At 40.6% G+C, this 17,509-nt stretch overlaps 1 protein-coding gene across 19 annotated transcripts in view; it reads left to right on the top strand.

The window, feature by feature from the left end:
• The window catches only part of LOC124151632 (myosin-IIIb-like), a 161,475-nt gene that overhangs the window by 111,585 nt on the left and 32,381 nt on the right, over positions 1-17,509 (top strand). For 17 of the 19 annotated variants that reach the window (XR_007218105.1, XM_048382170.1, XM_048382175.1 and 14 more), the window contains 17 exons: positions 1,249-1,314; positions 3,140-3,230; positions 3,776-3,934; positions 5,108-5,224; positions 5,375-5,479; positions 7,473-7,556; positions 7,991-8,141; positions 9,020-9,071; positions 9,772-9,867; positions 10,115-10,226; positions 10,556-10,685; positions 11,387-11,603; positions 12,276-12,417; positions 13,101-13,254; positions 15,713-15,801; positions 16,090-16,219; positions 16,841-16,980. Coding sequence is in view for 18 of the 19 variants with exons in the window: in XM_048382170.1 (XP_048238127.1) it covers positions 1,249-1,314; positions 3,140-3,230; positions 3,776-3,934; positions 5,108-5,224; positions 5,375-5,479; positions 7,473-7,556; positions 7,991-8,141; positions 9,020-9,071; positions 9,772-9,867; positions 10,115-10,226; positions 10,556-10,685; positions 11,387-11,603; positions 12,276-12,417; positions 13,101-13,254; positions 15,713-15,801; positions 16,090-16,219; positions 16,841-16,980 (2,035 nt within the window). In the remaining variant the exon portion in view is untranslated. Of the gene's footprint in view, positions 1-391; positions 584-1,248; positions 1,315-3,139; positions 3,231-3,775; positions 3,935-5,107; positions 5,225-5,374; positions 5,480-7,472; positions 7,557-7,990; positions 8,142-9,019; positions 9,072-9,771; positions 9,868-10,114; positions 10,227-10,555; positions 10,686-11,386; positions 11,604-12,275; positions 12,418-13,100; positions 13,255-15,712; positions 15,802-16,089; positions 16,220-16,840; positions 16,981-17,509 lie in introns of those variants that run through there. The other 2 variants (XM_048382185.1, XM_048382186.1) reach the window with 2 other exon arrangements.

Below are 17,509 nucleotides of genomic sequence, written 5' to 3'. Positions count from 1 at the left end.
AAAATATTTTTTCTTCTTTTGCTTAAAGTTTTATTTCAAGATATTACGAAAATTTGCCTCAAATCAAATGAATTTAAACCAAAGATTTTTTAAAAGAATCTTCATGTCGCCAAGACAACCATGTACAAAATAAATAAAGTTATGTCTTAAATGCTGTGTATTACAAAATGCTCACTTGAACACTCTTGACATATTTAATGGTATCTGATGATTTATCATTTCAAAGTTCATTCTTCATCCCCGAATCACAATATTCTTGACATATCTTTAAAATACATAAAAATATGTATGTTGCACACCTGAGCAATCTCCAATAAATATGTAGGTGTGACGCAACCCGCTCAACTGGTCGTCTTATCAGATACAAATTATGGTTGGGTTCATTGGGGTCAAATCAGGCTGAGCCCTTCTCCAGGTTGGTGATCGGAGATTGGCCCGATCTAACGTGACACAATACATTGTGTGTGACTGTGTAGAAGTAAGTCCAGGTTTGTTTTAAGACTATGGGTAGTGTCAGCGATCTGTCACTGGAGTTTAGTCATGTATTCCTTGGGCAGGTCATGCTGACATCCAAGTTGTAAGAGTATGTGGCACTTTCAGGATTATGGTTCTATTTATATCGGACATATTTTGTAGATTTATTCACTTATGATCAATGATTTTGTTCTTTCAGATTTTGACTGTTTTGTTTCAGGTGTAAGTTTTCTATAGTATCTAAATGAAGTCAAATTGTAATGTTTTTTTGTTAATGTGCATGTCTCTTAACAATTTGACATGACTTTAAAATGTTATGGTTATATTTGTGATAAGCATGTCCACATGCTGTGATCTGTGATATTTATTGTTTGTCAAGTGTGTTTATTCACTGTCAGAGTGAGTAGTCACAGTGCAATGTCAAGCTTCACCTGTATATCCCCTGATGAAATCTTATATTTTTTATTCAAATTTGTATTATTCCAAAACCATTTGCTTATATATCTTTCAAAATCAATGTTACAGTTTGTAATTCATTTCACAGATTTTGAATGAACACTTTTGTGCAGTTGTAGACATTGTAGATATGTGCAGAAATAACACTTTTGTGTGGTTGTAGACATTGTAGATATTGCACGACCTGCTGATCATCAGTGACAGATATGGATGTGTTTTTTTGTATGATGTATATTGCACTCTGTGTGTTGTATATTGCACCCTATCTGTCATATATGGCAGGAGATAAGTTGTATATTGCATATTTGTCTATTTCAGGTCACCGCCACCCACATTCAGGCAGCCTGATCTCTGGTCACAAAACTTTAAGGATTTTGTTAAAAAGTAAGCATTTATAAAAAAATAGAATTGTTTTTGAATATTGAATTGTGCATAGATGTTAACTTGATGGTAACAAATTACTAGCTTACCCATACTTGTGATAAAACATCATGTCAGCAAAACACTTTATTGTATTAAGTTGATGTCAACAAATGTTTATGTACTTGTAGATGTATTATAGTGAAGGAACATTTGATAAAGTGTGTTTGTTTGTTCTTTAACGCCTCACTCAAAAATAATCCTGCTATGTGGCAGCAGTCTGTAAATAATTCACCATGATAATTACTCTTAATCTGTGTTTACCCATATTCACCATGATAATGATCCTTGGTCTGTATATACCCATATTCACCATGATAATGATCCCTGGTCCACATTTACCCATATTCATGATGATAATGAACCTTGGTATATATATGCACATATTCACCATGATAATTATCTTTCGTGTGTATGTACTCCTAATTCACCATGATAATTATCCTTGATCTTTGTTTACACATATTTACCATGACAATGATCCTTGGTCCATATGTACCCATATTCACCATGATAATGATCCTTGATCCGTATGTACCCATATTCATTATGATAATATATTGATCCTTGGTTTTTGTGTATCCATATTCACCATGATAATGATCCTTGATCCGTATGTACCCATATTCACCATGATAATTACCCTTGATCTATATGTACCTATATTCACCATGATAATGATCCTTGGTCTGTATGTACCCATTCTCACCATGATAATTACCCTTGATCCGTATGTACCCATTCTCACCATGATAATTACCCTTGATCCGTATGTACCAATATTCACCATGATAATGATCCTTGTTCTGTATGGACCAATATTCACCATGATAATGAGCCTTGGTCTGTATGTACCCACATTCATCATGATAATGATCCTTGGTCTGTATGGACCCATATTCACCATGATAATGATCCTTGGTCTGTATGTACCCATATTCACCATAATAATTACCCTTGATCCCTATGTACCCATATTCACCATGATAATGATCCTTGGTCTGTATGTACCCATTCTCACCATGATAATGATCCTTGATCCGTATGTACCCATATTCACCATGATAATGAGCCTTGGTCTGTATGTACCCACATTCATCATGATAATGAGCCTTGATCCGTATGTACCCATATTCACCATGATAATGATCCTTGGTCTGTATGTACCCATATTCACCATAATAATTACCCTTGATCCTTATGTACCCATATTCACCATAATAATTACCCTTGATCCGTATGTACCCATATTCACCATGATAATGATCCTTGGTTTGTATGTACCCATTCTCACAATGATAATGATCCTTGATCCGTATGTACCCATATTCACCATGATAATGAGCCTTGGTCTGTATGTACCCACATTCATCATGATAATGATCCTTGATCCGTATGTACCCATATTTACCATGATGATCCTTAATCCGTATGTACCCATATTCACCATGTTAATGAGCCTTGGTCTGTATGTACCCATATTCACCATGATAATAAGCCTTGATCCGTATGTACCCATATTCACCATGATAATGAGCCTTGGTCTGTATGTACCCATATTCACCATGATAATGAGCCTTGGTCTGTATGTACCCATATTCACCATGATAATGAGCCTTGGTCTGTATGTACCCATATTCACCATGATAATGATAATCTTACAATATTTGTCACTTTGCGTTTTCCTCTTACATTAGGAAGACCAACTGTATTTGAAATAAAGTAATAAGCTGTGTCAAGCCCCCACTCACACACACTGTCATAGTAATATGGATATTTCCTTCCACAGATGCCTGATTAAAGATTTTGAGGAAAGACCATTCACAGAAGGTCTCTTGAACCACCCATTCATAGAAGACCTGCCACAAGACCCAACTGAGGTTGGTGTTCCTCAGATTTATGATTTAAGATTGACAAATTGATGGAAATATATGCGGCAAAACCCTTTCCATAATCACAAGAAATCTCTGCTGAAACCAGAGTCCATTGTATAATTCTGACCATGTCATGAACATTGTTAAGTGGACCACCATCAAATAGTGATGATACCAGATGTTCATGAAAAGATAAGCGTATCCTGCTCCTCTGGTAGCACCTGTTACAAACACATGCAAAGGCAAGTCAGTTGGTCACCTGAAAAAACATGGGAAAATATGGTACAAGTGAACAAAGGGAATTGCATCGGACATCATTTTTGTCACTCATGAATCAATTTATAATGAGATTCTGATTTGGGATAGGATCAACAGTAGTAATATATTAACTTCTATGAAAGGAGTTGGGTATTGAGGCTTCATGGTGAAGAGTAATGATCGATATATCCCAACTGTGTGATAACACTCTACTCAGTACGCATACCTCCTGTCTTGAATGCCAGGAACTGTTACTGTAATTATAGACAAGACCTCATTGGTGGATGTTTCAGTACAAGGAGAAACTGAAACAACTAACATCAGAGATGGAGCGGACCATCCACGAGCCGGACATCACGACCAAACATGGCCGCATGAAGTCACGTCGCAAGTCTAGACGAGAAGCAATACAGACAGCAGATGATCTTGCTTCTCTGGAGACATTGGATGATGTAAGTAGAGACATATATTTACAATGAACAAAATAAACTTGTTTATTAAATTAATGGGGATTGAAAGCAAATATCAACAAGATTAAGAATATATGTTGCTTGTTTTTGTTTTTAGGTGGACATGTTATAGAATGTTGGTTCCTGTTTTCTGATCATATGATGATTGTGTCAGAATAGCAGTGTTCCTGTTTACTGGTAATTACCAGTTTTTACTGGTAAAATTTGGCTTTGACCGGTAATTTATGTGACTGTCAGTCTGAGGGACCAGCAGATAAAGTACCTTATGAATCATTGTTGATGAACAAAACATTGGTGGTATTCATATAAGTATATTTTTCAAACAAAGTCAGCTTGTCTGTTACCATCATGGTTGCTTCAAGGTTAAATATATATTTGTAGCGACTTATTGAAAAAAAATGTTAAAAAAAGAAGCGAAAATTGTGACTTAGCTTTGTGTGATTGACGTGTAGATCTAACTATGTTACTTCAGAGATGACGTCATTGCATTGAACATGATGTTTAAGGAATTAAAACCAGGTAATTTTCATATGTTTTTTTACTTGTTGAAAGACTTGTTGGACTGACAAAAATTAGGGAGGACTGGTAATTTGAAAATCCTATGGAAACACTGATATAGTCCCAAGAACCCTGTGATTATTGTACGAGCTGATGGATCAGGAGTGGGTGGTTGCAGTGTGTGACATCGCTGTGTCGTCATGCTCAACAGCGCGGATTGTTCCTCAAACTGTTGACCCTTGGTTGCATGGTCCTAAGACCTGTGAAGATCCGGGGTAGAAGAGCTTTTCAGCAACCCATACATGCCGTGAAAGGCGACGGTGCTTGTCGTAAGCGGCGACTTACGGGATCGGTCAGGCTTGCTGACTTGGTTGATGCATGTCATTGATCCCAATTGCGTGGATCAATGCTCATGATATTAATCACTGGATTGTCTGGTCCAGACTCAATTATTAACAGATGGCAGTCATATAGCTGAAATATTGCTGAGTGTGGCGTTAAACAACAAACCAACCAACCACCCTAATTCAGTCATTTACAGGCTGTTGCGAAATAAATGTTACGATAAACATAGCACTAAGATTGCTTTTTGGAATGGGCCCCAGGTGATATTTGTGTTGGATATTGTTTGTTTATGTTGTTTTGTTTGTATTGCAGGACGTGATTGTGTCCCAGTTGTTCAACAGGTACGGCCAGAATCTCATCTACACGTATATTGGGGACATCTTGCTGGCTGTCAACCCCTTCACCTTCATGACAATATACTCCGACGAGGTGGGTACTGTACTGATGGCGTCAGCTGTGGTAGCCAGTTGGTGGTAGCCAGTTGGTGGTAGCCAGTTGGTGGGATTTAGTTGGCTTGTTGATAGGTAGTGTTTTAATTGTTCCGGTATGACTCTATATGTGCAATCTGTTGTGTTGCAGTACTCCAAGAAGTACATGAACGCCCCGAAGGACAGCTTGCCACCTCACATCTTCGCTGTCGCCGATCAGTCCTTTCAGATGATGATGCATAATAAACACAACCAGGTGAGTTCAGCAATGTCTCATTAATTGACGGGGGTGGAGTGCGTAGTGTGGTGGAGCGGGTGGCATGGGTGGCACGGGTCAGTTGTTTTATTCCCCACAATTTGCAGTGCAGAGTGTGTCCCTTGGGAGTGCCAGAACCCTATGATTGGTGGTGTGGAAAGTCCAGTTTTATTCACCCCAATTCACTGTGCAGAGTGCGTCCCTTGGGAGTGCCAGAACCCTATGATTGGTGGTGTGGATAGTCCAGTTGTTTTATTCCCCACAATTCACTGTGCAGAGTGTGTCCCTTGGGTGTGCCAGAACCCTATGATTGGTGGTGTGGATAGTCCAGTTGTTTTATTCACCACAATTAACTGTGCAGAGTGTGTCCCTTGGGTGTGCCAAAACCCATGATTGGTGGTGTGGATAGTCCAGTTGTTTTATTCACCACAATGCACTGTGCAGAGTGCATCCCTTGGGTGTGCCAGAACCCTATGATTGGTGGTGTGGATAGTCCAGTTGTTTTATTCACCACAATTCACTGTGCAGAGTGCGTCCCTTGGGAGTGCCAGAACCCTATGATTGGTGGTGTGGATAGTCCAGTTGTTTTATTCACCACAATTCACTGGGCAGAGTGCGTCCCTTGGGAGTGCCAGAACCCTATGATTGGTGGTGTGGATAGTCCAGTTGTTTTATTCACCACAATTCACTGGGCAGAGTGCGTCCCTTGGGAGTGCCAGAACCCTATGATTGGTGGTGTGGATAGTCCAGTTGTTTTATTCACCACAAAATTTACTGTGCAGAGTGTGTCCCTTGGGTATGCCAGAACCCTATGATTGGTGGTGTGGATAGTCCAGTTGTTTTATTCACCACAATTCACTGTGCAGAGTGCGTCCCTTGGGAGTGCCAGAACCCTATAATTGGTGGTGTGGATAGTAGTGTTGTTTTATTCACCACAATTCACTGTGCAGAGTGCGTCCCTTGGGAGTGCCAGAACCCTATGATTGGTGGTGTGGATAGTCCAGTTGTTTTATTCACCACAATTCACTGTGCAGAGTGCGTCCCTTGGGAGTGCCAGAACCCTATGATTGGTGGTGTGGATAGTCCAGTTGTTTTATTCACCACAATTCACTGTGCAGAGTGTGTCCCTTGGGTATGCCAGAACCCTATGATTGGTGGTGTGGATAGTCCAGTTGTTTTATTCACCACAATTCACTGGGCAGAGTGCGTCCCTTGGGTGTGCCAGAACCCTATGATTTCAATCCCAGATTTGCTCTGACTATATACCTAGGTGTGTCACCACCATATCTATGCTTGTGGTTTTCACCAAGGTGGCTATTGACTCAGACCTCCATCCTTTTGGGCTTCTCTCCTACATCAAGCTGACAGGCTGTGATAAGACTGAAATCATTGCAGTTTTCTGCTACTGTGACAGTTTCTGTGGAGTTCTACTGAAATACTTATGTCCCACAGGCAACTTCATATTTCATGGAAATATTGATGTGACTAGCATCACTTGACATAGATGATGAGTATAAATATTGTTATACCTCCATGTTAGAATGATGAGATCTGATTGGCCCATGTGATGTTGGTAAAATGCTATGTATGGGATACATAGCATTTGAGCGGGTGAATAAATACCTTATACCCTGGCACGAGCAAGTCAGGCTGCACATGGATTTCTGAGAGGGAGAATAAATCCTGTATATTCTGAGGCAATGAAAGTCACATGACATAGCTCAAGTTAACCTCAGCTTATTTGTACAACTGTTTTCTATCAATTTTGAATTTGTTTTAATTATTTTACAATGATATTTTACATCGGGTTTTTGGCATCCCTTGTTTGGTTTTATAGAACGAGCATATGGTATAAAACTCCATGTACCCCTCGTGATAATGCTACAACTTATATAGTTTGACTAGCATCACTTGACATAGATGATGAGTATAAATATGAATGTAATGAGCCTCACTTGACATAGATGATGTTGAGTATGTTTGTGTGCTGCAGTGTATTGTGATCAGCGGGGAGTCTGGGGCTGGCAAGACGGAGAGCGCCAACCTCCTGGTCCAGCAGCTCACCCAGCTAGGCAAGGTAAGACGGAGATGATGATGGTCAAGTCTCGGGGATGTTCAATCCAGCCCTCCGACTCTCGTGTGGACCCATTACAGAGAAACTTTGTGCCTAGTGTGGTGCCCATTTACAGCCGAGAACATAATGCCTTGAAACGAGGCGTTTTCTGTATATAATGAAGGGAATTGATCCGCATAATATATTTTGAGTTTTGAATACTTCTATCAAACTTGCAAGTATCATAAATTGGTACATGCCTAGTTCCCCTTTAATAGTTGACCTGAATGATGTACCAGGTATTTTGCTGGATAACACTTACAGAAGACCGGATTCTTACCTAGTGTGACACCAAATGTTTCTATTTGATAGTTTCTGAAGTATATATCTACCACATAAACAAAATTAACTGGCATATTTTTTACTGTCTCTACTAAGATCTGTGTTTCCACACCTAGGCACCAAATCGTACATTAGAGGAGAGGATTTTACAAGTAAACCCTTTGATGGAAGCCTTCGGTAATGCCAAGACGGTCATCAACGACAACTCCAGCCGGTTCGGGAAGTACCTTGAGATGTTCTTCACAACTCACGGAACTGTAATGGGAGGTGGGTACACAAACAAAATCAACAAAATCAATCGTATTAACAGGAGATCTTTTGCTCCAATACAATGCTTCTGTGTGTGAAGATGTTAACACAGCTCCATAACCAGTCACTTTGACCACCCAGTCTGGGTTCTTGAACCCATTAGATGTCAGTTTTCTGAAACATTTTAGCTTCATCTCTTGTGTGTGTGTGTGTGTGTGTGTGTGTGTGTGTGTGTGTGTGTCTGATAGTCCAGACTGATGCGGATTTTAGAGTACTAGCCCACTGAGATACCTTGCCTCAGTTTGACATGAATATCCCACTCAGACATAGTATACTGACTCTGAACAGACCAGTCCTTGTTTTAGCCTCTTAATGCCGAGTGCTAGACAGGGTAACAAGAAGTATCATCTTTTGACGTCTTTTGGTATGACGCGGCCGGGGATCAAACCCCGGACCTTCTCCTCCCTCGGCAAACGCTCAACCACTAGACCACAGAGGCGGTCTCATAATGTTTAGAAATGCAGGATGCATTAAGTGTCCACAATAATATGATACGGTGGAACTCCACAATTCAGTGTGAGAGTGTGACACAGAAATCAGATGTGCTTGTCTGGAAACAGTTACTTCCCCCACTCATAATGAGAATTTAGAACCCATGCCAGTGACTGGCTGATTAGGAAGTGGGTTTCGGAAGGGAATGCCAAATGTGAACTGGGTCAATTATGACATGACAAGTAGATGACGTCACATGAAAGACTATGTCGTCAAGATGTCTGTTCAGACTGGCCAAATAACTTTTATGGTGTTTTGATGGCAACTAGCAAATTAGATAGCTGGATTCTATTTAATATATGTGGAAAGAAGAACTACAGTATGAATCCTCTTCTTTGTTTCAGCCAAAATTACTGAGTATCTGCTGGAGAAGTCGCGTGTCATTCATCAAGGAAAGTGAGTATAATCTTATCAGCAAGATGACCTTCCCTGGTCGGTAGGGAATCCGTGTGAGGATATAGGCCCCTAGCAACCTATGCTTGTCATAAGAAGTGACTAAATGGATCGTGTGGCCTGGCTCGGTGACTTGTTTGATGCATGTTATCATTCCCAAATACGTGGATCGATGCTCATGATGTCAATCACTTGATTAACCTGTCCAGACTTGATAATTTGCAGACCTCCCCAGGACCTCTTGAATGTGTCAGACATTTTCATCTTCATAAGAATACCTTACATCTTCATGTGGCTTGTGTTTAGTAGGTCTCTGTTGAAGTTTGAACACCTTCCGACGACTACACTACACCATCAGTTGTATTCTGTTCCACTTTGTAGCAATATTGAAGCATCGATAACTTGTTCAGAATAATAGCCCTCAATACTCTGGATTTTTACTTGTCCTTAGCACAATCAAGTAGTCTGGGGCTAGCAGACTAGCGTAAATTTTGAAGGTGCCGAAGAAATTATTTAGGTGGAAATGTAAAATCTTTACTCTCATTGACTATAAAACATCTTCAAACATCATACTCTCCAGGTTGTGTTACATCTAGCTTTGTGCATGTGGTCACAGAACTGTATTGTAAAGCATCTTAAAAAGATTATTATCTCCAAATGATTGGTTGGTGGAGTTTGAAGGTGATGCTTGTGTTTACTTCAGAGGGGAACAAAGTTTCCACATCTTCTATTACGTCCATGACGGCCTGATCTCCAGTGACAATGACAAGTTCCACCTTAAGAAGAGCAAAGTGTACAAGTGAGTCTCTCCTGTTGATGGGAAATATATAAGGGCATCTCTTCTGTTGGTAGATACTATTCACACTATATATATTTACTGTTCTCTGTCTTTGATGTTGTATTAAATACCTGTGTTTGTCATTTACCGGTAGCTAATCATCAGTGTCATGAACTTCATCTGCTGCCGAAACATTTATGTTGAATTTTGAAGAAATAATTAAATAAATAACAATTAAAAGTTTGGTATTCTTGGTTGTCTGTTTCAGGTATCTCCAGGAATACACCAGTGCCCCCCCAGACATAGCCTCATTGTCAGTACACCGGGTCAAGTTCAAGGCCATTCAGACATGTTTTGATGTAATTGGTTTCCAGAAAGAGGTACAGTTTTTTATACTGTAATTCTTGAAATTTAAGCGACCGTGAATTAAATGCGAAAAATGCGAATGGTACTTCAATGGAAATACCAACCTGAATATAAACACCAACACGGTTTATTGAGCAGCAAGTATATAACCATGTCATTCAAACAATAGGAATTACACAATAGGCATCCGGTGAGTTATCACTGCTGGGGTTAAGAGTTTTACCCACACCTGTCAAACTAGGCATCCTTGAACACTCCAAGGTTTTTCACAGTTAAATTGACAATCTATACACCAAGAGTCGTCTTGCAAGATCTTTAATAAGAATGCATGTATTCCTCACAGGAGGTGTCGTCCGTGTATGCTATCCTGTGTGGGATCCTGCACATTGGCAACATGGAGTTCCAGGAGAAAGAGCTGTCGGACCACACCGGGGACTGCTGTGTCATCAGTGACAGGAGTCTGCTCGATATAGGTAGGTTCATATAGCCTGCACTTAGGTCATCTTCTCCCCAGGAGGTAAACTCATAGCTGAAGGTTGATGTTTAAACCTCATCATAAGATCAGCACCAAATATTTGAAATCATAAACGAGCCAATTCTCCAATATAATTTAACTTTTATATCCTTCTAATCAAGTTGTTTGTCTTTAGTAACCTCCCTTCTCGGAGTACACTTGTTGTGACCACCTCCGTGGTCTAGTGGTAGAGCGTCTGCCCGGAGAGCAGAAGGTCCGGGGTTTGAACCCCGACCGCGTCATTCCAAAAAACGTTAAAAGATAGTACTTGTTGTTACCCTGTCTGGCGCTCGGCATTAAGGGGCTAAAACAAGGACTGGTCGGCTCACAGTCAGTATACTGTGTCTGAGTGGGGTATTCATGTTAAACTGCGGCATGGTATCTCAGTGAACTAGCACTATAAATTGGCATCAGTCCGGACTAGTACAAGCAGCCACACACACATACACACACACACACACACACACACACACACACACACACACACACACACACACACACACACACACACATGCATGCACGTAGCTATATCAGTGCAATAATCTTGGACGCAACGTTAAACCCCATTTCACCTCACCTAATTAAGTTGTTTGTCTTCAGTATCCTCCCTTCTCGGAGTACACTGTTCTATCGTCTTCTCATAAAGTCGTTTGTTTCCAGTATCGTCCCTGCTTGGAGTACACTCTGAGGACATACAAGAAGCTCTCACTTCAACAGCAATGGTAGCCAAGGGTGAGCTCATCATCCGCAACAACAACCTCCGTGAGGCCTTCAATGCCAGGGACGCCATGTCAAAGGCCCTGTATGGCCGCCTCTTCAGCTGGATCGTCAACAGGATCAGTGCTCTCCTCAGACCAGCCAAAACAGAAAGATCTGAGTGAGTACATACATACACTTCACCTCAATTCTATTATTCTACTTGCAACATGGCTGTCATGGCAGCCATATTGAAATGACATTTGGCCATCATTCAGCAGTTTGTAACTCAGTATGCAGTAACTAGATCTGTTGTTTTGAAAGATATAATTTGATGTTGTACACTTTTGTGATTTTTGACATTCATGTTGTCTTTAATAGAGTGATTTAGTGAGTGAATGAGTATTATTTTAAGCCGCTTTTAGCAATATTACAGCAATATCCCGGCGGGGATATCTCAGACACCAGAAATGGGCTTCACACATTGTACCCATGTGCAAGAGTGATTCAAAAGTTGTCACATCTGAAATAAAACCACAAAGTTGATGAAACTGAATGTGTATGTGTGATCACAACAACTGTGTCATTGAAATTGCTCATAGAATAGCATGGTTACCACACGTGTAATTGGTAGCTGTTGATATATCAATGTGTAATTTGACATACAACATGTTTTTCTATAGTTTATGAACATGTGTTCAGTTGTGGACATTATTACCCCAAGGATAGGAACTTTATGATTACTATTTAAATGACTTGATGTATCATGTAAAAATTTTGGACACTCGGATGAGCTGCAGAGCATTGTAGTTATCTTTTTTAGAATGTTTTCATTCCTTTTCATATGTTTCAGTGATGAGAGCTTGGTGATTGGGCTTCTGGACATCTTCGGGTTTGAAAACTTCACACGCAACTCCTTTGAACAACTTTGTATCAACATTGCCAATGAACAAATACAGTATTATTTCAACCAGAACATCTTTGTCTGGGAGATGGTATGTGCAATATTTGAAATATGTTGCTTGAAATAATCCATGCAATAGTTGTATTTGTCATTGCTATTGGTCAAGGGGCGGTCACAAAATATATTGTCAACTAAATTATTGACCAAAGTAATACCATATTTATGGATACCAGGGTAAAAATTGTCTTCTATCATTTGGACACTTTGATAAGTCAGTGTCTTTGCTTAAAGCATATTGTTTATAAATGTTAAATAATTGATTAGATATATCCCTATGATAAAATCAATCATTGTCTCTAAGTTGCTTTCATTAATTTAGTTAGGTATATTAAGAACATCATTTTTATAAGATTGTGCCAATCAGCTCCTAAAAGACCCCATGATTGGGACCCGGTTTGGATTAGGTCCCCAAGCACGCTGTTGCTTGTAGTCACAGGTGACAGGTGCTCCAGCTTGGTGACTTATCATTTACCATGCTGGCCTGGGATGCTGCTCATTATGTCAACCACTGGTTTGTCTGGTCAAGGTTATTGTTCATAGGACACCATGGTACCTGGAATATTGCTGACAACAGTTTATACCACAAACAGTTCTGTAAAACTTTGATTGAAAGTGCCTCATGTCTGAAAAAAACTTTGATTTGTTTTTTTACATGTGACTATGATGCAAATTAACATGATGACAGTGATGATAATTTACCTATCGATATTGCAGCAAGAGTATCATAATGAAGGTATTGATGCCAAGGATGTGAGCTATGTGGACAACCGGCCCATCCTGGACATGTTCCTGATGAAGCCCATGGGTGTCCTGTGTCTGCTGGATGAAGAGAGCAACTTCCCAAAATCCACTGACCAGACTCTAGTTGGTAAGTGACACCATTGAGTGAAGTATTGACAGACTCTAGTTGGTAAGGGACACCATGAAGTGAAGTATTGCCAGACTTTAGTTGGTAAGGGACACCTTTGTGTGATGTATTGCCAGACTCTAGTTGGTAAGGGACACCTTGAAGTGAAGTATTGCCAGACTTTAGTTGGTAAGGGACACCTTTGTGTGATGTATTGCCAGACTCTAGTTGGTAAGGGACACCTTGAAGTGAAGTATTGCCAGACTCTAGTTTGTAAGGGACACCTTTGTGTGATGTATTGCCAGACTCTAGTTGGTAGGGAAGACCTTTGTGTAATGTATTGCCAGACTTTAGTTGGTAAGGGACACCTTTGTGTGAGGTATTGCCAGACTCTAGTTTGTAAGGGACACCTTTGTGTGAGGTATTGCCAGACTTCAGTTGGTAAGGGACACCTTTGTGTGATGTATTGCCAGACTCTAGTTGGTAAGGGACTCCTTTGTTGGATGTATTGCCAGAATTTAGTTGGTAGGGAAGACCTTTGTGTGATGTATTGCCAGACTTTAGTTGGTAAGGGACACCTTTGTGTGAGGTGTTGCCAGACATTGGTTGGTAGGGAAGACCTTTGTGTGAGGTGTTGCCAGACTTTAGTTGGTAAGGAAGACCTTTAGGTGAGGTTTTGCCAGACTTTAGTTGGTAAGGGACACCTTTGTGTGAGGTGTTGCCAGACATTGGTTGGTAGGGAAGACCTTTGTGTGAGGTGTTGCCAGACATTAGTTGGTAGGGAAGACCTTTGTGTGATGTATTGCCAGACTTCAGTTGGTAGGGAAGACCTTTGTGTAAGTATTGCCAGACTTTAGTTGGTAAAGGACACCTTTGTGTGAAGTGTTGCTAGATTCTAGTTGTTAGGGAAGACCTTTGTGTGAGGTGTTGCCAGACATTAGTTGGTAGGGAAGACCTTTGTGTGATGTATTGCCAGACTTCAGTTGGTAGGGAAGACCTTTGTGTAAGTATTGCCAGACTTTAGTTGGTAAAGGACACCTTTGTTTGAAGTGTTGCTAGATTCTAGTTGTTAGGGAAGACCTTTGTGTGAGGTGTTGCCAGACATTAGTTGGTAGGGAAGACCTTTGTGTGATGTATTGCCAGACTTCAGTTGTTAGGGAAGACCTTTGTTTGATGTATTGCCAGACTTCAGTTGGTAGGGAAGACCTTTGTGTAAGTATTGCCAGACTTTAGTTTGTAAAGGACACCTTTGTGTGAAGTGTTGCTAGATTCTAGTTGTTAGGGAAGACCTTTGTGTGAGGTGTTGCCAGACATTAGTTGGTAGGGAAGACCTTTGTGTGATGTATTGCCAGACTTCAGTTGTTAGGGAAGACCTTTGTTTGATGTATTGCCAGACTTTAGTTGGTAAGGGACACCTTTGTGTGAAGTATTCCCAGACTTCAGTTGGTAGGGAAGACCTTTGTGTGATGTATTGCCAGACTTACGTTGGAAAGGGACACCTTTGTGTGAAGTATTGCCAGACTTTAGTTGGTAGGGAAGACCTTTGTGTGATGTATTGCCAGACTTTAGTTGGTAAGGGAAACCTTTGTGTGATGTATTGTCAGACTCTAGTTGGTAAGGGAAACCTTTGTGTGATGTATTGCCAGACTCTTGTTGGTAAGGGACACCTTTGTGTGATGTATTGTCAGACTCTAGTTGGTAAGGGACACCTTTGTGTGATGTATTGTCAGACTTTAGTTGGTAAGGGACACCTTTGTGTGATGTATTGTCAGACTTTAGTTGGTAAGGGACACTTTTGTGTGATGTATTGTCAGACTTTAGTTGGTAAGGGACACCATTAAGTGATGTATTGTCAGACTTTAGTTGGTAAGGGACACCTTGTGTGAGGTATTGCCAGACATTAGTTGGCAAGGGGGACCTTGTGTGATGTATTGTCAGACTTTAGTTGGTAAGGGACACCTTTGTGTGATGTATTGTCAGACTTTAGTTGGTAAGGGACACCATTAAGTGATGTATTGTCAGACTTTAGTTGGTAAGGGACACCTTGTGTGATGTATTGTCAGACTTTAGTTGGTAAGGGACACCTTGTGTGAGGTATTGTCAGACTTAAGTTGGTAAGGGACACCTTTAGGTGATGTATTGCCAGACTCTAGTTGGTGAGGGACACCTTGTGTGATGTATTGCCAGACTCTAGTTGGTAAGGGACACCTTTGTGTGAGGTATTGCTAGATTCTAGTTGGTAGGGAAGACCTTTGTTTGATGTATTGCTAGATTCTAGTTGGTAAAGGACACCTTTGTGTGAGGTATTGCCAGATTCTAGTTGGTAGGGAAGACCTTTGTGTGATGTTTTGCCAGACTTCAATTGGTAGGGAAGACCAGACTTTTACCTTGGAGAAAATTATTCAATCGTACTGACTGCATTTTCTGTTTTAACATGTGTCTTGGATGTTATGTTATATGTAACCTTTTGTTTCTGTAGAGAAGTTCCATCAGAACATTAACTCGCCCTACTACACAAGACCGAAGGCTGACAATCGCAAGTTTGCTATCGAGCACTATGCTGGCAAGGTGAGATCCACTTTAATGAAGTTTTGGAATGTTTGTCCCGAGATATTTATTTGGAGGCGACCCTGAAATAATGAATGAGTAGCACACTACTATTCTTACATTTTTGTTAGCATTTCCAAAAATGGATTTGTGGAAGAGTGCCTCCCTTTCATAGTCAAGTACTGGTGCTCTTATCAGACAGTGTTGAGTGGCATCCCTGTATGATATATCCATCCAGAAGGTGTGCAACGCCTCAGTTATCACAGGATATACTGTGCTGAGTAGAATCCCTGTCTATCCATCCACTAGGTGACGTACGATGCCTCTGGCTTCCTGGAGAAGAACAGAGATCGACTTCCTGTTGAGATCGTTGACATCCTGCGCCAATCCAGCAACTCTGTGGTCAAGGCTCTGTTCCAGACTCCCCTCACAAAGACAGGTACACGGGGGTGTAGGTGTGGCAGATACATTACTGGGATGGGTTCAGCTATATGTTCTGTTCTTCTCTGCAAATGAAAGATATTCACAGTTGTATTTACATTGTGCATGCATGTGTTTTTGTCCCTACAAACTGTGTCCATTGTTTTTCAATTTGTTCTCCAGGTGAAGTACAAATGGCATATATTTTCATTTTTATTAGATTGAACATTTATAGCTGTCATGGAACAAAAGTCTTAAGATGCCATGACAGATTAACGAAAGAATCGCGTGGTCCTTAACTTTTTTTGAGTAGTATATTCAATTATATTTTGTTTCTTCTTCCATAAGTACTGGTAGTTGTCCAAATGCCCAAAAGGAAGGGGGCATGGGTGGCCCAGCTGTCTCAAACCCAGCTATTTGCTTAGCAGAGTTGCATCCCTTAAGCCATCCAGGATTAGCTGGACATTGGCTTGTATCACAGATGTGCCAAATTATGATCCTTGGGCTGTTAGCCCTATACATATACAACTAAAGTGGTAAATACGACCCTCTTTCCCTTCCACATTGAGCAACGAGCCAGGACATGACAGTAATTTCACTTCAAAGAATCATTCCAGCAAACTCTCTCACTCTTCAACAGGAAACCTGGCTACGGGTAGTCTCAAGTCCAACTTCAACAGTACCAAATCCAGTGCATTTAACTCTCCCATGAGCACCAACAGCGGGTTTACAATCCAGAGTTACCAGCCTCAGAGCAGATCAGCATTTGGAGGCAGCAGGGTGTGTATACCTACCTACAATGCAAACATTGTTATAAGGTTGTCTTTTAGACAGTGGTGAAGTAATTATAGACTGACAGAAGTAATGCTAAATGTATTGTGTTGCCATGGATAGATATGTAAAATATCGTATATCCTTATATTACCTACAAGGGTAAAATGATCATGTTTAATCATTTCCAATATTTGCACGTGTGCGTTTTTGCTGTCCCTTGTTCATAACATTATAAATTGTTAACATCACATTATCGGAACAGTAGGGTAGGTCTTCAGCAACCCATGCTTGCCGTTAGAGGCGGCTGTGCTTGTCGTAAGAGGGGACTAACGGGATCTGGTGGTCAGGCTCGCTGACTTGGTTGATGCATGTCATCATATCTCAATTGTGTAGATCGATGCTCATGATGTCAACCACTGGATTGTCTGGTCCAGACTCGATTTTTTACAGACTGCCGTCAAATAGCTGGAAAATTGCTGAGTGCAGCATTTAACAACAAACAAACAAACCAAACTAAGTAGGCTGCTTCAATGTG

Source organism: Haliotis rufescens, unplaced genomic scaffold (assembly GCF_023055435.1).
Source record: "Haliotis rufescens isolate VD_foot unplaced genomic scaffold, xgHalRufe1.0.p SCAF_4, whole genome shotgun sequence".
NCBI lineage: Eukaryota > Metazoa > Mollusca > Gastropoda > Lepetellida > Haliotidae > Haliotis > Haliotis rufescens.
Note: the sequence above shows the minus strand (reverse complement) of the source record. Positions and strands in the feature narration are given on the sequence as shown.